This window comes from Tripterygium wilfordii, chromosome 3 (genome assembly GCF_013401445.1).
Source record: "Tripterygium wilfordii isolate XIE 37 chromosome 3, ASM1340144v1, whole genome shotgun sequence".
Lineage (NCBI taxonomy): Eukaryota > Viridiplantae > Streptophyta > Magnoliopsida > Celastrales > Celastraceae > Tripterygium > Tripterygium wilfordii.
The window spans coordinates 11,556,558-11,580,061 of NC_052234.1; the positions used below are offsets into that span (position 1 = coordinate 11,556,558).

General features: G+C 34.9%; 1 protein-coding gene and 2 long non-coding RNA genes across 12 annotated transcripts; all 3 read left to right on the plus strand.

Moving 5' to 3' along the window:
* The first annotated feature begins 294 nt into the window (after window positions 1-294).
* On the plus strand, window positions 295-11,411 carry LOC119995340. Of its 7 annotated transcripts, none has more exons than XR_005467655.1 (8): window positions 295-396; window positions 693-787; window positions 1,334-1,402; window positions 1,776-2,603; window positions 7,574-7,662; window positions 9,524-10,353; window positions 10,787-11,166; window positions 11,246-11,411. It is a non-coding gene; the product is annotated as an uncharacterized LOC119995340 (long non-coding RNA). The 7 variants fall into 7 exon arrangements; XR_005467658.1 differs by having other exon boundaries at window positions 2,308-2,603; XR_005467659.1 differs by lacking the exon at window positions 693-787 and having other exon boundaries at window positions 318-396; window positions 2,308-2,603.
* On the plus strand, window positions 2,843-6,971 carry LOC119995339. Of its 3 annotated transcripts, none has more exons than XR_005467651.1 (6): window positions 2,843-3,111; window positions 3,194-3,362; window positions 4,326-4,580; window positions 5,932-6,007; window positions 6,478-6,556; window positions 6,664-6,971. It is a non-coding gene; the product is annotated as an uncharacterized LOC119995339 (long non-coding RNA). The 3 variants fall into 3 exon arrangements; XR_005467653.1 differs by having other exon boundaries at window positions 3,208-3,362; XR_005467652.1 differs by lacking the exon at window positions 4,326-4,580.
* A 4,797-nt stretch (window positions 11,412-16,208) lies between the features above and the next one.
* On the plus strand, window positions 16,209-19,659 carry LOC119989625 (protein SMAX1-LIKE 3-like). 2 transcript variants are annotated; one of them, XM_038835270.1, is made up of 3 exons: window positions 16,209-17,668; window positions 17,876-18,104; window positions 18,362-19,659. In XM_038835270.1, the coding sequence occupies exons 1-3, from the start codon at window positions 16,539-16,541 to the stop codon at window positions 19,490-19,492; spliced, it is 2,490 nt and encodes an 829-aa protein (XP_038691198.1). In that variant the 5' UTR covers window positions 16,209-16,538; the 3' UTR covers window positions 19,493-19,659. The 2 variants fall into 2 exon arrangements, with proteins under 2 accessions (XP_038691198.1, XP_038691207.1); XM_038835279.1 differs by having other exon boundaries at window positions 18,365-19,659.
* The last annotated feature ends 3,845 nt before the right edge of the window (window positions 19,660-23,504 follow it).

Sequence of the window (23,504 nt, forward strand, 5' to 3'; positions counted from 1 at the left end):
TACATTGAAAAACAAAGAAACACAAAAATTATTTTTCAACAGAGAGACTCGATTTTCAGCATATTTAATCAAGAGGATTAGAATCAAACCCGGATTTGGGTTAAACAAGTATTTAGAAAATGTTATAATGTACAGTCTTTGAACAAGTATTGCTGAAGAGAAAGGACACCAACGATATGGAATGGAGAAGATGATGGAGTTGTACCTATGAAGGAGACCAACAATCTGGAATTGGGAACCCTTCGTAGAGATAAATATGTCACGCCATTGACAAAGCTGTCGAAAATGGGTTGCAATATAGGACGTTTTAGCCCCTTTTTTCTCCTCGTTGTTTTATGAGGAGTTGCAGATGTGGATGCTTTCTTTCGATCTGGACTATGAAGAATTTTCAAACAGGTGTGCAATTATTTTCAGAATAAGGATTAATTTATAGCAGTCAAATATGTTTGTTTTATAGATTCTCATAAGTTGTATGTGTATGTTCTACAGTTTTTGTTGTTTTGGGAGCTTGGCTTATTTTTTTGCAAATTAACCAAATAATTAATTAATAAACGGTTTTAAATTATGGATAATCTAATCTTCTATATGTCTCACAGACAGATTTTACTATATTAGTTGCTTAGGAGTAAAACTTATCCTTCATATATCATAAGCTCAGTTTGTTTTATTGATTCTCTAATCTTAAGTTTCAGGTATTGGCTGATGATTAAATGAAAATAATGAGACAATGATATATCATAATTAAACAAGGCCTAGATGTCTAATCTTCCAAGAGGCAGAAAAAAAGGTAAGGTTGTTGTCATGAAACTAATAAACATCTACTAATACGTACTGCTCTAATAGTTGGTATGACTTGACTTACAGATTTAGTTGTGTTTGGCTCAGTATCTGAATTGTTGTTATTTAGGGATTATCTATGTCATTGATATCTTAGACATGGTCATCATGTATGTAGCTACAATAATAATAAAATACACTAAAGGTCATGGAATTCACCTTATCCACTAAATGTTGAAGTTGCTGAGATGATAATATTCACTTGGTGCTTGCATTAATACATTGTTTCAACAATCTTGATGCATTGTGTGCAACATTTTGTTTCTTGCGTGTCTATATTGATTGTCTGCAGTTTGTTGCCCTCATCTGCAATTTTTCAGGGTCACATAGTTCATCAATAGTGAGACGTAATCATTGGGAAGTAGAAACTCTGTTTCACGAGTTTGGACGTGCTCTTTATTCTTTACTCGCAAGAACTGTAATTGTCCCGATTATGAACAAAACACAATGCCTCTCTTTTCAGCTTCATTTTAATTAATTTTTATTGTCTTTGTAGGATTAGCAACATTTCTCTGGTACCAGGCTGGCTCTCAACTTCACTGAGACACCTTCAAACCTCTTTTGAGTGAGTAAAATACTGCAACTGTGACAATTAAATTACATTCTCTCTTTGGTCTTCATCCATTATTTGAATTCCTGAGGGTGAGTAAGTAAAATACCTTCAAACTTCTTTTGAGTGAGTAAAATACTGCAACTGTGACAAGTAAATTACATTCTCCTTTTCCTTTGTTTTTTTGCTGTTGCGGGTTGGTGGATGCTCAATGGAGTTGGCATTGAACATATTCCCGTAATTGTTGATATTCTGGTTCACATCAAATGGTGGTATATTTTTATTCATATAATTACTTTGTGGCTGCAACTCTTTTCTTTCAAGTTCTTTTTGTGGTCGACTTTTTTTTTCTTTATTCTTTAATTATGTGTTTGTTGGCAAATTCCAGGCGATAAAACTACTTCTTATGGTGCTTGGCAAAGGATGGTTGACGTAGTGAAGGTTCTATATTGATTCCTTTCAAGCCTTATAAAAGATAATAAATTTCTTGTTGGCCAATTGGCGGTGAAATAGCATTTAATTTGAACTTGATTTTTGTATTTTAAGTTACCACATATCTATATTTGTGGTTTTACTTATACGTTATCGGTTACATAACATGAATGATTATGTGTGTACACTAGAGTGGTGTCATCTTTCAAGAACAAGTGTGCAGAGAATTAGCATTATTTATACGCAGATTAGTAAAATTTGTAATTTTTGTCACATGTCGAAACTTGCACATTATTGTATGTGTATGCTTATCTTATTCTGAATCTGAATTCTATTACTTCGTACCAGAGATGTAGGCTACTGAATTTGAGCCAAGATGTGAATGTGCTTTTTAACCTGTTTTGACCATGTTTTGTGTGCCTTATCTGTAGCATTCATGTACTGATTGTGCAAAACCTTCACCCTACTGATCTCTCCTGTTGAAACAGCCAAAGATAGATGTGGGACATCCCACTTGGTTGCATCTCCGGATAAGAGCGTTTAATACAATGTTTGGATGCAAGCAATAAAGGTTTCTGCTAAAACATGTCCGATAACACTTTAGATGGGAGATGGACACTTGGGTTTTTAAATGCAAAAGTTTGTGAAGCTGCTGGATTACTGATACTCGAGGAAACTAGTAAGCAAAGATCCTCAACTGCGAGGATCCTTGCTCCACTAGTTCTGAGTAGCCATACCAAAGACTTGTCAGATGGTCAAGATGATTAAAGACCTATTGCAAGTGGTAGTATACTATTAACAAGTTGTTTCTCTCTCCCTCTCCTGTTTTCTTTTGGTTAAGGTTTTATTTATTTCATTTTTCCTTTTGAATTTTTCAAGGGAGAGCTATTAACAAAATGATGTATCTACAATCTGATCTTGAGGGAAACTATAGTTATGCTTGTTTAGTTATGTTCGCCATGTAATTAACAGTAGAATATAGGATGTCATCTTTGCTGAATATGTAACCCCTTGATATGTGGAGCTAGGTCAGAAATTATTTTCATGTGCAGTTTACAATCATGAATATCTTCCAAAGCTCAATGTTAGAAAAGTTTGTTTTCTTATTAGGCCACAGCAATGATTATGCTAGCTAGAAGGCAACGATGAGTTCTACTGGAATGATACACGGAGAGGTATCTCTTGTCATAATTTGACCTTTTTATATAGTTGTTCACAATCTGACATTCAGGTTTGAGAAGTATATCCAGAAAAAGATCAATCATTGTTGCGAGGGCAGAGATGCTTTGCAAGTAAGTGAACAAAACTAGAAGCACTTGAGTTTGGCGTTGTTTATAATTATCCTTTTTGTGTTTTTTATAAGAATATGTTAAGATGTTTTTGTGTAGGGGAGTCAGGCAGCGAATCTGGATTGGGTGGGTCGAGCCGGAGATCATCAGGCTAGATGGACTTCAACAGTACAGGGAAACACCAGACATCTTCTAACCACCCATTTCTCTTATTATCATCCTTTTCAATCGGGCATATTAACATAGTGATCCAGGTACAAAATCCTACACTCTAATCCTTCTATCCAGTATTTATTCATGAATAATGAAATAAACAAATAGATATTGCTAAGTTTTCCCTCTTTTTTTTTGTGAGTGAGATTTAGGTTTTTGAACATGGAATGGAAATTGTATCTCCCGAGTGTTGAGGGTGTAACCGGTGCACGATCAATCAGCACGGGTTTATGCGATGTTTGATAGTGCACTGGCTGCATCCAACTCACAATCAACAAAATCTGGGGAGAAATTTTATATCTAGGCGGTATGGAGGGACTTAAAGAAACAATGGGGTATTTGACCACATGCTTTTGATAATTATCATTAAAATAATACGAACTTTTGGGGAAAGTAGTATGTGGTATGTAATTCTATTAGACATTTACATTAACAAGGCTGTCATGTCAAAATTAGAGCAACTTTTTCTGCATGTAAACTTTATTCCTCAACCCAGAGCAATTAATTAAAAAAAAATCGTTTCTCCCACTGATATTGCTTTCTCCCACATATTGTTGGGCTATAGATGCTAATTTCAACAACTAAATTGTTGACATGACCATGCTACATAGATTGGGGTTACATTGGGTTACCAAGACTTGGTAAATGGTCTACCTGTCACCACTGTAGCATTTAACAGAATGAGTTGGGCTGTTATTATTTTACATGGGCCGACAGTCAAATTTGGGCCTGAACTACGAGTAGCGTTGTATTATGAAAGTATTAGCAGTTGCCTCAGAGTGGTCCAACACGACAGTGCTGTTGCTCACGCTTACTTTTTTGGGTCCTACGGTTCCAAAAGAAAGACAAAAATTCAAAATTTTTAATAAATAAAAAACACCGCCTTAAATTGTACGCTACTGGACTTCTTCTTTCCTAATTGCGCGGGCTTTGTTTGGGTGGAGAAAAAGTGACCGTTATCGCTTTTATGCCTAAATCCTAAAAATTTTCCTGATTCCTTTTAGGGATACTGGAAAATCCCAAGGAAACTTTTACAGTTCGTTGTCACTGTAAAAACACGGTCATCTCCCAGCCAAACATACACTGCACTGTGCACATACAACGCGCCCAAAGTAATGATTTTTGTTGTGAGTTGCATTCTATTTCGCAACCCGGCCTCTTGACGTTGGCACTGACCTCTTTGGAACTTCTCTCTCCCACTATTATGTGGCCTTCTCTCTCTGCCGACCGATAAACCGTTTCTCTCTTCAGTATTTCAGGTAAATCTAAGCTACGACAATGCATCAGCTGATCCGCTTTCAATGTTGCAAGATCTTGATGTATATTTTCTATGCGAGTAGATTATGTGATTCTGATTTTTCTTTTAGGGCTTAGAATGGATCGTTGATTGTTTTATTTTTTTTGTCCATTCCTTGGTGCGCCAGCCGATTTGTGCGAGTTAGGTTTATTGCATCCGAAATTAGGTTTTGATTTAACAATGTGTTTGCAGGTTTGTGCGAGTTTTCTATCTTATTTTATAACTTGTGATTTGATGTGAACAATTTGCTCAGTGAATAAGGTAAAGAAGAAAATTGGGATTAGGGTTTGGTAATGATGATTTCCCAAATATAGGATAATTTTAGCCCCTTTTTTTCTCCTCGTTGTTTTTTGAGGTTTTGCAAACGTGTGCAATTAATTTCAGAATAAGGATTAATTTATAGCAGTCACATTTTATTTTTTTTATAGATTCACATGAGTTGTATGTGTATGTTCTAAACTTTCGTTGGTTTGGGAGCTTGGCATATTTTTTTGAAGATTACCCAAATAATTAATTAATAAATGGTTTTAAATTATGGAAAATATAATCTTCTATATATCTCACAGACAGATTTTGCTATATTAGTTGCTTAGAAGTAAAACTTATCCCTCATATATCATAAGCTCAGTTTGTTTTATTGATTCTCTAATCTTAAGTTTCAGATACAGGCTGATGATTAGATGAAACTAATGAGATAATGAGATATAATAATTAAACAAGGTCTAGATGTCTAATAGTCAAAAAGGCAGAAAAAAAGGTCGTCATCAAATTAATAAACATCTAGTCATCTACAAATACGTACTGCTCTAATATTTGGTTACGACTTGACTTACAGATTTAGTTCTGGTTGGCTCAATATCTGAATTGTTGTTATTTAGGGATTATCTATGTCATTGATATCCTAGACATGGTCATAATGTATGTAGCTACAATAATAATCAAATACATTAAGGTCATGGATTTCACCTAATCCACTGAATGTTGAAGTTGTTGAGATGATAATCTTCAGTTGGTCCATGCACACGGTTTCAACAATCTTGATGCATTGTGTGCAACATTTTGTTTCTTGCGTGTGTGTAGTCATTGTCTGTAGTTTGCTGTCTCCGTAGTTTGTGGCCCTCATCTGCAGTTTTTCAGGGTCACATAGTTCATCAACAGTGAGACTTGATCATTGGGAAGTAGAAACTCTGTTTCACGAGTTCAGACGTGCTCTTCATTCTTTACTCTCAAGAACTGTAATTGTCCCTATTATGAACACATCACAATGCCTCTCTTTTCAACTTCATTTTAATTAATTTTTATTGTCTTTGTAGGATTAGCAACATTTCTCTGGTACCAGGGTGGCACTCGACTTCACTGAGACACCTTCAAAGTTCAAACCTCTTTTGAGTGAGTCAAATACTGCAACCGTGACAACTAAATTACATTCTTCTTTTCCTTTGTTTTTTGCTGCTGCGGTTTGGTGGGTGCTCAATGGAGTTGGCATTGAACATATTCCCATAATCGTTGATATTCTGGTCCACATCAAATGGTGGTATATTTTTATTCATATAATTAATTTGTGGCTGCAACTCTTTTTCTTTCGAGTGCTTTGTGTGGTCTTTTCTTTGTATCTTATTGAGTTTTCACTGATGTTGTCAATGTTGTTTTGTATAGGTTAAGATATTGTGTTCTGTCTATGTTTACAAATCACATTTTATGGGCATTTGCCTCTAATTTTCCTACTGAAACGAGGTTTAGACTAGAGAGCATCTATTTGAAGTTGTTAATTCCCTTAGTATCATTATTTCCGCATCACAGTTTTCTCTAGATAGAGCTCACAGTAATTACATATTTAGATTTTTGTTCTCTATCTTCAGCTTAAGTCACTTATTTTCGAAGGGGAGTTGCAGGGAAAACCCTTGCTAGTTTCCATGAGCAGTTCGACTGCCAATTCAGGTAGAATCAAAAACTTTGTGCGCAAGTTTTGGGTCAGACATTTCTTTAGGTTGTTGAATCATTAGAGTTAATTTCACTTTTCTGAAAAATATGTTCATCTATTCAAGGTCATAATTGCTTCAGTAATTATTCTCATCGTGCTTATGCAGGAGCTGGGATTCCTTGCCAAATTGCATTCTCAAATGTGGGAATCAGGGGATATTTTTGATACCTGTGGCAAGGGAAACATCTGGAAAGTTGCTTCTTGCAGAGAAACATCCCTTCCGAGGAAAACTCCATGGCTCTATTGGTTGGGTTAAGTGTAAGTTTCAAGTCTCTTAAAAATTTGTTTGGCTATTCAAAATGCTGCCAAGACAACAATGAGGTACATTCTATCGTGTAATAGCATTTAATACGAACTTGAGTTTTGTATTCTAAGTTAGTAGGATGTCATCTCTGCTGAATATGTAACCTCTTGATATTTTATCAAACCCTTACGTTAGTCTGTGCATATGCATATATGTGAGACTGGGATCTCTTATAGTTGAACCCATGTGTGTTACAGGCTTACAGGTGACTGACCGACTTCCTTCTTTTCTTTCATTTACCCTTGAATTTTTGTATTGTTTCCAATGTTTTAAATACTTGTGACATTCACATATAAAAATATTATTTGTCTAACATTGTCCTTATATATTTTTCTCTTAATTTTCAGTTGGTTGCGGAGATGTGAGGACTAGAAACTTCTGCTACTGCCAATCAGAATAATTGAGATTAATAATTTAACAGAATATTGAAAGCATTGAGATTAATAATTTAACAGAATATTGAAAGCATTTTTGTCCTCTGACATGAATGCTTTCAATATAACAGAATATTGAAAGATATCTTTGAGTTTTCATAATTTTCTGCCATGCCTAGTGGCAGTAAAGACCCCTACGAAGATGTTTTAGATTCTGCCTGATGACCAAAGGGAGTGTGCCTCAGGCTTGTAATGCATTCTTTATACAATAACCATACAGTCTTTTTATGTTTCAGGAGAGGACTATTTGCATTTTTGTCCTATGACAATCACTGCCTGCTGCTAGCATCTCTTTTGTTACTACTTATTTTAGCAGAAAGTAAAGGTATGCTATCTTACATCTATCCTAAATGAGAATCTTTAGACATAGCTTGTTGTGAACAATTTGGCCTTTTGCAGCATAAAATGATGGTATGTATCAAATTCTACTTGCTTTGCCAAAAACAGAAGTATTATGTACTAAACTAAACACATAAGATGGCTCCTTTTCAATTTTCATTTCGGTATGTATCAATCTTAATATTTTTGCAGGCTTTAAATGCTATATTGAATGTTTTAGCTAGTCATCCACCGACCCCTGTATCAATAAAATGGCATGCTGGATAGATCTTGCAGAAGCTTGTGAGTTTTCATGGAACGGGGCTCAGACCAAAACCTTCACCTTTTAGTGAAAGATTTTTGACTGATTTTTGTACATATTAGAGGGACTTCTGCATAGTGAAAGGGATGTTGATTTTCTCTTGGCTTATTTGATTAGTTAAATCATGGGAAACTCAAACTATAATTGTATTATTTTTTATAACCACCGACTGAAGGGAAAATCTGTGGCTAGTGATAAAGTTGCTCATCCACAATGTAGGTGTTACAGGTTCAAATCTTGGAATCTAAATTTTTGCACAAGTAGTGTGCGGATGCATTATTCTGACCCTTCCCCGCCCTACCTTCATAGAGAGAGAGCCTTGTTTGCACAAGAGTTGTTTAACTTTTTTCTGACCATCAGGTTCATGCCAGTCTTGGGAGTTGTTAGCCTGTGGCTAGTCCATGTGTTGCAAATTGGGTGTTAACTTATGGTTTTACACAGAAATTTAATTGTAAGCCACATATTTATGTTAAAGCATATAGCTATGAAATCATGCGCTGCGGCTCCGGCACAGATTTTCTAACTTTATTATGAAGAATCCGGCTTCTAGTTGTTGAGCCAAAGACCTCTTCAAGCTGCCCTTAGAAGGTCATTTATATATGTCTCTGGTTTTACAAATTCGATACAGTGGGGAAATGAGGTGGTGTTGTCTTGTAAGAAAGAAAACTATGGAAAACTTAATGTTGGGGTTATAGTTTTAAAAGCTCTGTTTGTATGTCATGGAAAGTTTTAGGTTCTGAATTGTATTTTTAAGAAGGGTTTTGGCCCAGTAGGTTTAGTTGCGTGACATTCTTCTTGGACTCTAATTGTGGCTAGTGACGAATGGAGAAGAACCATGCAATATTTTTAAGAAGGGTTTTGGCCCAGTAGGTTTAGTTGCGTGACATTCTTCTTGGACTCTAATTGTGGCTAGTGACGAATGGAGAAGAACCATGCAAAATAAAAGTATGTGCTTGTGTGCACAGAAACAAATGGAGTTGAATTGTGGTTGATGTCAAATGTCATGGCTGGTCGGGCGATAGAGTTACTTATAGATTTATGTTTTGATTTCTTGAAATCATAGAGATGTTGGTGGGGAAACAATGAAAATGAATAAATCAATAGAACTCCTGAGTAGAAGGGAAAACATTGGACGTACCATTGACGAGAGAAATTGCCCATTTATTAGTGCCAATGTAGGTTGTTTCTGGGACCAAGGCTTGTGGTTGAGTGACTGAAGGTGATGATCCTGATATAACAATAAAGCACCATACCACTGTGGAGATGGAGAGAATTATGCTGCCCCAGTGTTCTCTTTCTTGCTCATTTCAACCACTAACCCAACATTATGGATTTCTCTAACCATAATGTAAATATTGATTAATCTGTGTACACTGTTGTACCACCAAAAGCTTTATTATTTTCAGATTAACTTTACCCTTGTCTTTTCTCTAACCATCCAATGCATGCTGAAAGAAACAACAATGCATTTACCTAACTATTTTCACTTTACTAAAATCAACAGTATGCTTGGTCTAATGTTTTATTTTTTCTTTCTCATTGACAGGATTCATATGAACAGTCCCTTGGATGGATGATGGTTTGATCATATCTTCGATACTTTGAAAATGAATGGACAAGATGTAGAACAGGTATGGATTTCAATTTTGTTGAAGCAGCTGATGATTGTATTGAAGATGGTGGTGGTACTTGAGCAGCTTCTTTTTATACCCCATCACAAAGAGAAGAAAAATGAAACCACAGTAAGTTTTGTTGGATACAACAGGTGGCACAATTTCATATGCCGCTTGGTTCATATATCTTTTATGTTGTGTACAGCTCTCGAGGAGCCATCCCAATCCAATGATCCTCTTTTTGTTCTAGAAATTGCTCTGTCAACAAACTACTAATGGTATAAGAAGTATGCTTATCTTATTCTGAATCTGAAATTCTGTTACTTCGTACCAGAGAGAGATGTAGGCTACTGAATTTGAGCCAAGATGTGAATGTACTTTTTTAACTGTTTTGATTATGTTTTGTGTGCCTGATCTGTAGCATTCATGTACTGATTGTGCAAAACCTTCACCCTACCGATCTCTCTGTTGAAACAGCCAAAGATAGATGAGGGACATCCCACTTGGTTGCATTTCCGGATAAGAGAGTTTAATACAATGTTTGATGCAAGCAGTAAAGGCTTCTGCTAAAACATGTCCGATAACACTTTAGATGGGAGATGGACACTTGGGTTTTTAAATGCAAAAGCTTGTGAAGCTGCTGGATTACTGATACTCGAGGAGCAAAGATCCTCAACTGCAAGGATGCTTGCTCCACTATTTCTGAGTAGCCATACCAAAGACTTTTCAGATGGTCAAGATGATTAAAGACCTATTGCAAGTGGTAGTATACTACTAACAAGTCCATACAAAAAAAAAGAGTCATTTCTCTCTCCCTCTCTTGTTTTCTTTCGTTAAGATTTTATTTCTTTCATTTTTCCTTTTGACATTTTTCAGAGGAGAGCTAAGAACAAAATGATGTATCTACAGTCTGATGTTGAGGGAGACTATGGTTATGCTTGTTTATTGTTTAAGCATTATTATCTTGGGCATGTAATTAACAGTAGAATATAGGATGTCATCTCTGCTGAAACCTCTTGATATTTGATCAAACCCTTATGTGTCTGTACATATGCATCTATGTGTGTTACAGGTGACTGACTGACTTCCTTATTTTCTTTCAATTCCCCTTGAATTTTTGTATTGTTTTTGTATTCACTTTGAAATACATTATTTGTCTAACATTGTCCTTGATGTATTGTTCTTTTATTTTTCAGTTGGTTGCTGAGGTGACTGAGGCCAAGAAACTTCTGCTACTGCCAGTCAGACTACTTGAGATGATATATTAAACAGAATATTGGAAGTGCTCATGTCAAAAGGTATCAGGGCTATATTAGGGTCGAACCATTTTACCTCCCAGATTAACAGTTTCTTAGACAATTCTTGATGCTTGAAAAACAAAACTTGTGGTTGGTTCTTGTAACAATTGTGACCCTTAGGCAGTGCTGCAAGACATGGCTTGCTTGTAGGGGCATCTTTTTAGGAAATGTTGACCCCATTCTTAGGTTGCTTATATGAGCGCAGAACAGGTTTAGCTAGAACAAAGGGAAGATCGATGGGAGGGAAAAGGATATGGTAGATGGCACTGTGGAGCTAGGTCAGAAATTATTTTCATGTGCAGTTTACAATCATGAATATCTTCCAAAGCTCAATGTTGAAAAGTTTTTTCTTATTAGGCCACAGCAATGATTATGCTAGCTAGAAGGCAACGATGAGTTCTACTGGAATGATACACGGAGAGGTATCTCTTGTCATAATTTGACCTTTTTATATGGTTGTTGACAATCTGAAATTCAGGTTTGAGAAGTATATCCAGAAAAAAGGTCAATCATTGTTGCGAAGGCCGAGATGCTTTGCAAGTAAGTGGACAAAAGTAGAAGCACTTGAGTTTGGCGATGTTTTTAATTATCCCTTTTGTGTTTATTATAAGAATAAATTAAGATGTTTTGTGTAGGTGAGTCGGGCAGCGAAATCTGGATTGGGTACAAAATCATCCAGGTATTTCTCTTACTATCATATTTTTCAAGCCAGGCATAGTTATGCAGGTACAAAACCCTAGACTCTAATCTTTCTATCCATTACTATCTATCCATGAATCCTAATGAAATCAACAAAATAGATATTGCCAAGTTTTCGGTTTCTTTTTTTGTGAGTGAGATTTAGGTTTTTGAACATGGAATGGAAATTATAACTCCCGAAGAGTTGAGGGTGCAAACGGTGCACAATCAAACCAGTGCATTAACAGTGTGGTGCACGGGTTAATGCGATAGTTGATAGTGCACCGGCTGCATCCAACTCACAATCAATAAAATCTAAGGGGAAATTTTAGTTATATCTAGGCGGTGTGGAGAAACAATAAGATTTTTTTTGTTTGAATACAGGAGAAGGGGATAGGGATTCGAACTCGAGATCTCTTAGATACTATACACATGAGTGACATTTGAACTATTATTAATTCACAAACAATAGGGTTTTTGACCACATGCTTTTGATAATTATCATTAAAGTAATATGAACTTTTGGGGAAAGTAGTTTATGATTCTATTACACATTTACATTAATAAGGCTGTCATGTCAAAATTAGAGCAACTTTTTCTGCATGTAAACTTTATTCCGCAACCCATAGCAATTAATTAATCAATCTTTTCTCCTGATAGTGCTTTCTCCCACATGGCCACATATGGCCTATATTCAAACTAAAAAAGCATTAAAATGAGCGGCACTTTTGAGTAGATAATGCCATATTTTACTTTTAATATTACTTTATGAGAGTGCTTTACTTTGATCAAAAGAAATAACAAAAATTGAATATTGTATGAGGGTTTGAACTAACGCATTCTGTATGTAATTCCGATGGAGAAATTAAAGGGTCTGGTGATGGTGAAAGAAGAGAAAAGCTATAACTAGCTTTCACTTTGAGACACATCTTTTGGTGTCCAGGCACAGATTTAGAAGCATATAGTTATGGATTTGCTTTAGACTTTAGTTACAGTTATTTATAACATGGCCTAACCTTTTGTTGGAGAGAAGGGTTAGGGTGTGCTCTAAGGAACTCTATATTCCTCTCTTCATTCAAATACTCCTTTTTTAGCAACACAAAGTGCTTTGCTTTCAAACAATTTGGTGCTCTTTGTATATCTCTTTAGGCCAGCAAATATAGAAGCTTTTTGACTGGGGAATAAGAATGCTCCATCTGAAAAATTAATAGTTGATGATGATTTAGATTAGTGGTAGTTTTAACTCTTTCAAGGCCTGTTTGAGTACTCTGATTGTCATCATGCTGACGGAGGGTTATTATACTAATCGCCCATATCCACCATTTTCCCAAAAAAAAAAAAAAAAAAGCGCTGCTGTTTCAAGGCGTTTTTGGATCTTATGGCTGTAGAACTAGAACCTAGATTGTTTGCAGTGCCGGAGGTCACAGACCTAGGTCATGGGCCTTCATGAGCACCTATTGACCCTGGCCAGGTAAGTCGTAGTGACTGATATCTATATGTGGTTTTTGGTTAGGATATTTTTATTTGTTAAAATTTTAATTATTTCGAAGAAATAAATGGTGAAAAAATATTTTCAAATGCCTCTACAATTATTAATCAACTTCAAGATTTTTAACAGTATTAGTTTTTTTTTTTTTGTATGGTTTTAACAGTATTAGTTATAGCTTATTAATAGTAACCCAAATAATAAATACATAAAAAAATAATAATAGAAAAATAAGAAAAAACATTAAATAGGGCAGGCATACAAAGGTTAATGGGTTTTTTTTTTTTTTTTTGATAAAAGGTTAATGGGTATGTTTGGTAAAGTGTATATGCTAGCTTATAATTTAGCCTAGACCGAGTTACCAAACATCACATATGCTAGCGCTAGAGTATACGCTAAAAAAATTTAATCATCACGAAATAGTTTCTTTTGAAAATAAGCTAGTCTATGATAAAATTATTAAATATAAGCTATTGTCAATTTTTAAAGTATTAGTTAGCTTATTTTTTATAGTTTATAAGTTAATTTATTTTTGACAGCTTATAAGTTGTACTAAACCCTAAAACTCTGCATGCAAACGTATCCAATGACTCTTAAGTCTGAACAAAGACGAGCTCTCTGATGTTTTAAATCATGTTATTCCCTTCAGGAAAACATTCCCTCTTTTTGTATGGCCCTTTGTCTTTGTTTTTTCTTGTATTTTGATTGTTAAATTATTCTCTCTTCGCGTTTAGTTCTTGCTTTTATGACCTGTTCTTTTTTCCAAAAAGCCACTTAATACTATTGGATGGTCACTTCGTGACAAATTTTACCACTATACGTACTTTTACAATAATGTTGTGACAGCGTCATTTCTATTAAAAAAAACCATAACATCTTTTTTTGCTCATAATTATGAATTTCGCTTTTTAATTTATTTAAAATTAGAATATATTTTACGTTGTAGTTTATATTAATATCATTAATTATACTTCTAAATATTTATTTTTTTGTTTTTGATATACATGTAATCTTTTTTTTTATAAGCATGTAATCTAAGACGAAATCTAAATTAATAGAATGTATATTGAATAGAATTATTTCTGAAATTAATTGCAAACATTCTCGAATCGAAAACCCATGTACAATCTCATATAATATTAATTATAATCTATATAATAAAATTACATTCAAAAGATGATAAATAACAAAAAAAAAATTAAAAATATCCAAATTTTCAAAAAAAATAGTTATAAAAATTGTGAATAAGAACACACTAAAAAATTAACGCAAATCACCAATAGATATCTAAAAGAAGATAAAACACGCGTACCACTTAGAAAAGAAAGAACTATTTAAGAAAACTTCCAGTCACAAGTTACAAGAGCAAATACTAATTTGCATAAAAGGAGTAAAAAGTGGAAGATAATTGAGGAATGAAAGGAAGATCTCTCGTTAGTTGTGTAACGAAATTTTGTTTTCATCCCTTTATTCGAAACACGTAGATAAGGTGAGAGGAATGTTTTATAGCTAAGCTCTCCTTTCGATGCAAAGGATGCACGCGGAGGAATATAGGGTGCCGGTGGTTTTCAGCAGACGCTGCTGTAATTATTTTAGAGTATCAATTTTATTTTTTTTTGAAAATCATGGATGTGTTTTGATCGAATTTACGAGTTTAGTCATATATTTTAGTTCAAACAAAAATCAAGAATGTTATAACTTGGTCTTCTTTTCAATGCAAAGGCAAGTGGAGGAATATATAAAATATGTTGAGAAAAAAAATATCAATGAGTCGTAAATTCCATCAAAGCATATTCATGATTTTTTTAATAAAATGTTTAACTATCTTTTTCTCTGGCAGCGGAGTCCGCTGTAAATTACAGCAGCCGCGCCTATTATTTGAGACCTTTTTCATTTTTGGTTTGTTCATAGAGACTAATCTTGACCCTCTGAATTAGGGACGACTGAAGAATGTGAATGCATGGTAGTGGTCCTATTTAAAGTGCAAGTCTGAATTTCCTTTCATTAGAAGAGTTAAACCAACTAAAAGGTCAAAAGAGAGAATTATTTACTCATTCATCCCAATAGGTATTTAAAATGATGCATATATGCAACGCATTCAACTATTTTAATTACAAGAGTAAACCTTCTTGAAGCCAAGTTTAAATGTGCATGAAGTATATAAAATACTTGTTAAATACATATGTGTATGTGTATATATATAAATAAATTTTTCCTAATGAATAGGCATTAATTTATTATATGGACAATAATTATGTAACTTGAACAAAAAGCTTTGTTTGGGGAAGATAAGAGTTCCTTTAATCAGCCAAATGATCAATGACGCGTACCATAACATCCTAATAATTAGCTTAAACAAATTCGAATAATTTCCCATCACATAAGAAGACGATCCATGGGGACAACATGGACCAACAGTGTTTGGTTGGAAAGAAAGAACAAAGCTACCAATCAAAAGGCCTAGGGCTATGGGAATGGATAGAATAGGAGTTCCTTATTTGTGATTTGTTCATTCGTAGGGTTCGAAAAGCTTCCACTTTATGATATATAATAGAAGATAAAAAAATGGGACTGTTATTCGATGGAGTTTTTCTTAATCTCCATGCAGTAGTACTGTTCATATGCAATCAACACTTCTAATACCTTCATGTATATCTAAATAATGAATACTAAATACTAAAAGTAAAGTAATCTATATATGCAAAAAAAATAAAAAAAAATAAAATGTTACTGTGTTAAATCGAACTGGAATAGCTAGGATGTATGAACTGAAAAGAAAAAGTTTCCAAACTCTACTGGTTTTTTAAATTGTCGGGTATTTATGGATAGTTTCTAAATCGGTTTTTTTTACCATTCTTAAAATGAGTGGATTTTGAATGAAATATTTGTATTAAAGGCTAGCTAGGGTTTCAAGGTAAGAAAAAGTGATTGTGTAATGAGAGGACGGTGATTTTTATGTTAGTATGACCTCAATGTTTATGGTTTTGCATAAAAGAAAGAGAGAGTAAGAGACCCACTCAGGATGAGGTAAAGAGTAGTATGTAGCCATATCTTTTTTTAGTCTCAAATTTTTAAGAGCTAGCAAGGCTGAATTCCCTTTGATACTGGTGCAGCACTAGTACTAGTACTAGTACTGCTCCTCCCTGCTTTGTCACCACATGCACTCCACTTTCCACTACAAAATCAACTTTGGACCCCCAATGTTTCTTCTTTTTTTTTTAAAACCTCACCTACAAGAAAAGCATAGCCCACTTTCCTCCCTTGTATCTCTCTATTCTCTCCAGGACCAGACCTTGATCTCTAGATAAACACAAGATCTTTGTAGAGTTCATAGTAGACACATATAGAGATACATAGACAAATCAAGCGATCCCAAATCTTTGTTTAGTTTTCCTTCTTTCAATCCAATTTCTCGCTATGAAACCAAAAACTCCACTCCGTGATCTCCCTTGATCATGCACTCTTTGTTCATTTTTCAAGGCAAAAATGAGAGCAGGAGGTTGTACGGTGCAACAAGCACTCACTGCAGAGGCAGCAAGTGTAGTAAAACAAGCGGTGGCCCTCGCTAGAAGGCGTGGCCATGCCCAAGTGACGCCACTCCATGTAGCTAACACCATGCTCACTGCATCCACCGGTTTACTACGCACGGCTTGCCTGCAGTCTCACTCACACCCCCTGCAGTGCAAAGCCCTAGAGCTTTGTTTCAACGTCGCGCTTAATCGTCTACCTGCCTCCACATCGGGCCCTATGTTGGGTACTCATCACTCTCACCATCAACACTTCCCTTCCATCTCCAACGCTTTGGTTGCGGCCTTTAAGCGTGCTCAAGCTCATCAAAGGCGCGGCTCCATAGAGAATCAACAGCAACCACTCTTGGCTGTGAAGATAGTGTTGGAACAGCTTATAATTTCAATCCTAGATGATCCAAGTGTGAGTAGAGTGATGAGAGAGGCTGGTTTTAATAGTACTCAAGTGAAAAGCAATGTTGAGCAAGCTATGTCTTTAGAGGTATGCAATTCACAAAGTGTCAACTGTAATAAGGAGGATAATAGTATTAATGTTTTAGACCAAGGAAAACCGAAGGTTTTAGATCCAATTAGGAATGAAGATGTGATGAGTGTTATAGATAATTTGATGAATAGAAGAAAAAAGAGCAGTGTTATTGTCGGTGAGTGTGTTAGTACAATAGAGGGGGCTGTTAAAGGAGTTATGGACAAGTTTGATAAAGGAGATGTTCCTGAGGGTTTGAGAGATGTGAAGTTACTAACACTTTCTCTCTCCTCTTTAGGGCATCTCAGTATCATTGAAGAAAAGCTCAAAGAGATTAGCAGTCTTGTGATCAAGAGTAGTAGTAGTAGAGGATTTGTGTTGTATTTGGGAGATCTAAAGTGGGTTATTGAGCAGAGAAATAGTGATCAAGTGGAGCACATGATTAGGGAGATTGGGAGATTATTAGTTTGTGAGAATGGAAGGTTTTGGATTTTAGGGATTGCAACTTTTCAGACATACATGAGATGTAAAACAAGTTATCCATCATTAGAGACTGTTTGGGGTCTTCATCCTCTTACAATTCCTTCAAACAGCTTGTGCTTGAGTCTCATCAGCTCTACTGACAGGTATAAACAGTATTTACTTGGTAAAGTTGGACATTATTATGTGGCTTTATTTCATGCCCATATATTCTCTTTTTATACTCTTTTTTTTTTTCCAGTTCTAGCTTCTGAAATCAATTAAAAGAAAACCAAGTATATTTTAAAATGAAAACATAAAGTGAATATAAAGATTGAAATCGGTGCTAGCTAACTTCATCTTGATTTTCAAAGTGATCTAGGAAGTCAGTCAAAGATCAACAAGGCTGAAAATGGGCACAATTGGTTCCTACTTGAAGGTGAGGAGCTCAGTTGCTGCGCCGAATGTTCAGCCAAGTTTGAGGCCGAAGCCAAAAGCTTACATAGCAGCACTAATTCTAGTAGTTGCTCGACAACTTCAGCCCTTCCTGCATGGCTTCAACAATACAAGAATGAGACTCAAAGACCTAACAGCATGGATCAGGTTAGTTTTGTCACATTCAAATTTTCAAAACATAGTATACAGTCAAACAGAATTCATATAATATCCCCATATATATGTGTGGAAATCTCACGGCAATGTTTTTTTCTTTATTTTTAGTAAGTAAGCGGGGTGAGAGATTCGAAGTTGGGTATTATCAAGTCGAGTATATGCCTTACTCATCTCGGTTAAGAGACTAATCATAGGAAAGCTGAATAATTTTTTTTTTTTTTTTTGTATTTTGTTTCGTGTATTTCTAGCAGGATTGTGTTTCAATCAAAGATCTTTGCAAAAAGTGGAACTCAATTTGCGGTTCGAAACACAGACACCAGCGACGGCCTTATTCGTCAGAGAAAACCCTCGCATTCTCTTCTCTTTCTCCTTCACCCTCAACTTCTGGTTTCTCATTTGATCAAAATGGCCCTAATTTGCACCAAACCCACTACAACTTTTCAGCGGCCGAGCCCAAGATGCCATGGAGAGACTACAACCACCTCTGGATAACTGAAACTGTCATCAACGGCCCCACTGACCCCAGTTTGAGAATTTACATGCCACCATCAACGTCAAATCCCAATTCCACCCAAAACTCATCTTCTTCAAGTGATGTCATGGAAATTGAGTATGTCCAGAAGTTCAGTGAGTACAATTCAGATAACCTAGCAACCCTATGCAATGCATTGGAGAGCAAGGTACCATTACAGAGAGATGTAATTGAAGACATCGCGAGCACGGTTTTAAAATGTCGGTCTGGTATGGTTAAAAGGAAAGACAAAAGAGAGACTTGGTTGTTGTTTCAAGGTAATGATGTGGAAACCAAAGAGAAGATAGCTAAGGAATTGGGTAGGCTTATTTTCGGCGGTTCCTCCCGAACCGACAACTTTGTTTCGATTTCATTCAGCAGTTTCTCATCCACAAGAGCAGACTCAACTGATCATCATCATCATCATCAAGATTGTAGGAATAATTACAAAAGATCGAGAGACGGACAAAGTTGTAGCTACATTGAAAGGTTTGTGGAAGCAGTGTCAAGCAATCCTCACAGGGTTTTCTTGATTGAAGATGTGGAGACAGCTGATTATTGGTCACAAATGGGATTCAAGAGAGCAATTGAGAGAGGAAGAGTGAGCAATGGGAATGGTGTTGAAGTTGGTCTTAGTGATGCTATCATCATCTTAAGCTGTGAAGGTTTCTTTTCAAGATCAAGACCTTGCTCTCCTCCTCTCGAAGAAGCTGGCTTAGGCCCCGAATTGGAGGAAACAACTACTCCTTGTCTTGATTTGAATGTTTCAGTTGAAGATGATAGTGAGGAGATCATGAATCAATCAATTGATGATATTGGGCTTCTTGATTCTGTTGATAGACCGTTTGTTTTCAAAATGCCTTCATGATCATGATCAGGTGAAATTTAGCACCAGGGTTATTGTACTTGTCTCTTCTTTTATTTTCTTTTAAAACTCCTTCTTTTAGTGTTTCTACGTTATTCTACTTGGATTAATTCTTAGATACTTGTTTTTTGTAAAAAATCACTTGTATATTGTAACATTGTCAACCGTCATCTTCCTCCAGCACTCGGTTTAGACTTCAGAATTTTATATCACATATTGATTTTCTCCATTTATTTTTTATTAATTAGTATCGAAACTAAAAAATGAATTAATTGACGATAGCTTAGTTGGTTATCTCTCTAGATTTAGAGTGTAACAAAATCTCGCTCGAGGTCGGGAGTTCAATTTAAGCAAACGCAACTATTTTCAAATGGTTCAAGTCACTAGTTGGAGTTGTAAGGATGATGTATATCATCCTGGTGACCAAGGTTCGAATCCCCTCTCCCCGTTTCAAAAAAAAAAAAGTCACAACTACATATTCAATTATCTGTAAGTGATCTCTCAAAATAAAATTGACATACCAAGAAGAGAAAAGCCAATATACGTTTATGTTGGTCTATTTAAGGATGCTATGACTGAGGAAATAAATACATGCATGCAAGTCATGAAAGTCAAGAGTACAGTGAATCTGATGCCTAGCAAGTGAGATTTTTTAAATATAAAGGTGAACTACTATTGGAAAAGTTGGCTTGTGAAATTAAACAAGGCGCTTACCTATATATACTTTTGCCATATATGGCATATCATTATTCAGACTATCTTGTTTAAAGCACATCTACAGCTCAATGGATCATGATATCACAATACATACATACATACATACATAACAGATATATGTGTATATAATATAGTAAACAACTCAATAATTCTCGGGGTATTACGTAATACGGGAATTCTCTTATGAGTTATTAAAATGAAATCTTAAAATAAGGTCCTAAAAATTAGGGTTCACTTTTAGAGTTCAAATTTTTAAAAAAAAATTGAAAAAAAAATATAATTGTAATTTGATCTATTTTACGAATCCAATAATATTTTTTTGTTCGAAACAAAAATCAAATGCAACCTAAAAAGTATATGAAATGTCTTTTTTTACTTCCAACGATCCAGAATTATCAAGCACTTTTCATGTTGAATTTTTTTTTTGTTTCGAAGAAAAAAATATATGTCGTTGGATTTGTAACACCGATCAAAATACAAAATATATTTTTTCTAAATTTTTTAAAAAATATTTTGAACCTTAAAAATGTTACGATCTCATTTTAGAACCTCATTACCTCATTTTAGGATCTTATAGGAGAATTCCTCTTACTTAATAATATTAATGTTAGGTGGGTTTCAACCTAACACAAATATATTGTGGCTTGGCAGGCATGGACACAGACATATATTTACTCAATAAGTAAAGATTAAGATATGATCCATAACGTAAGGGATGTGCAAAGGAGAAACAACTTTTTTCTACTTTAGAAGGGAAAAGTAAAGCAACCAAAATCTTCCCTAACAAATTAATATCAAAAGAGCACTACTTTTCATGGCTGGCTTTAAAGTTTAAATTGCGATTCGTTTTTGTTAAAAAGAATAACTTTTCTTTCTTTGATTTCTGTAACCCCCCAAACATTCTCATCTTGGAAAAGCAAAGCAGTGGAAAGTTTTTTGATGTACAAGCAAAACTATAATAAATATTAAATAAATAAAAGTGGAAAAAAAGGGAGAGAAATAATAACAAATGATCGATTAGAGAGAAGAAAAACATAGATAAGCATCTACTTTTCTTTAAAACCTTAAAGATGTTGTTACTTTAGAATCAGAAAAATATATCATCTTCACAGCTTTTAAAAGTTTAAATTAAAACCCCTTAAAGCATAAGTTGGGAATTTGTCGCTTCGTTTGGCTTTTAAAGAGATTGGGGTGGTTTTGGAAATTCATGCATTATTTAGAGGGAGTACTTGTCACTTTTTATCGCTGGAAGATAGTTTATGTTGCAATTCCTCATTGTTCAAACGTTACGTTTTGATTTATGATCTTACATAATCATTTTTCTGTCAATTGGTGGCTCATCTCAGTCGAAATGTCATTTTTGAACAATGAGTGACTAATTAAGTTGTAATATGAGTTATCTTCCAGCGATGAATAGTGACATTTACCCCATTTAAAGAACAAAGTGAGAGTTTGATTAGCTGCAACTTTTCTTTCTTTCTCTCTCTTGCTCTTGCTTTTTAAAATAAACCCAACTTAATTGGTATAATATTCTGTTGCACCTTTTATTTAACATTTATCTGTTCTAATCTCTAAAAGGAACAAGACTCCATCGATCTTAGACTGCCTTTTTTTTTTTTTCTCTCCTTTATTTGTCATTTTTCCCCTTTGTTCCCAACAACTGGACTTTCATTACTTGATGGGGTTCCAACATTCTACTAGTTTATTGTGTGCATATCTCTAATTGATATACCCAATAGTAGCTATATATAGGAGGCAAGGCACCATTAATTATATATGTTTTTTAATAGATTGGTGTGAGATAGGGTAATAAGGAATCTAATATTTTCCTCAAAAGCAGGAAGGATGATAAAGTTGTGCATGATTGAAGATAAACTATTACAAATATACTAAATATATAGCACAAAGTGGGTGGCCCTTTTAGAGCAAGCAAAGTTATCTTTTTTCATCTCTTTTTTCACTCTTTTTTATTTATTAACTCTTCACTTCCTTACACATCAGCTAACTTAGATCCATATGCATATCTTTTTTGTGCAATCACCTTTTTTATTTTCTACTCTATGAGATGTCATGGTAAGATCGATACTGAGGTGGAAAGGCAAGCCGAGTGTCTATTAATTTCACTGAGAGGAAAAAAATTGATCATTACTCATTTGGGTGTACAGCATATACTGTAACAATCAATGTACGTACATGAAAATTAAAAAATCGAACTCACGATTAATCTTTCTTAACTGTCACGTAATCTCTAATAAAAAGATAGTTTCATGAGCAAAAGCCCCTGAGATGATGATATGATATGGTGGTACTCGGGACAATATTTCCTCCTCGGACGCGCAAATATTATTGGAACATTAATAACAACGAAAGGAAAGGGCATCGATTCAACAACAATGTTTCTAAAAAGGCTAGGATTTCAACACACATATGATGAAATTCTTCAAGAAAACCAAGAAAGATAGCCGAATAGGAAGTCTAATAACTATCATATGCCAAGTGTCCATGAAACCTTGTTAGACACAAGGGCCAGGGGGGGGGAGGGTCTATATCACTATATATATATAAATTTCTCTTGAAATAACTTTGTCTTTAGATGTTCTGAAATTCCATATTCCATGGGTGGCCCATAAAATTGAAGCTTTTAATGGAGCCCTTGTCGGATGCATTGAAGTCCTCAAGCATATATATCTGGCCTCATAAACTTGACCCATAAGCTTTCATGGGATGAGCTATAGACATACTCATTAAGGCAACAAGCTTCTTTGCTTTGTTGGAACCAATAGCCGTTGTTTCTTTTCCTTTACTAGCTAGTTATCTTCAAGTGTGCCCCATTTGTTTCCTTCCCTCTAGAAACCTTTTTTCCAAGCATATGTCATCCTAAAAAACCTTTTTGAGTTTTAATCATACATGGATTTTATGTAACTAATGTCCTCATCAAATAATGATGGAAGTTAAATATCTTTATATATAATCTTTTCTATTTGTGTAATCACTCGTTCCTCTTTAATACTCCTCACTTAAATCTCTAAAACATGTGCTAAAGGTTGTATTCGTGTTATAAACATCTATGTGTTCCATTGAATGATTTCATACCAAAGTTTTCTTCTTTCATATTGCTCTATTTTTCTTTTCTTTTCTTTTCTTTTTCATTTCGTGGCATAGATGGAGAGGCGTCTTTATCTCCAATGAAGAAGCACCAAAAAAGAGAAATAGTTTTGGCATCTATGATCTAACTAAAAGACAAGCTAAGCATGGAGACAAAGTTTCCACACACCTTAAGCTTGCCCTTTTGCAGACT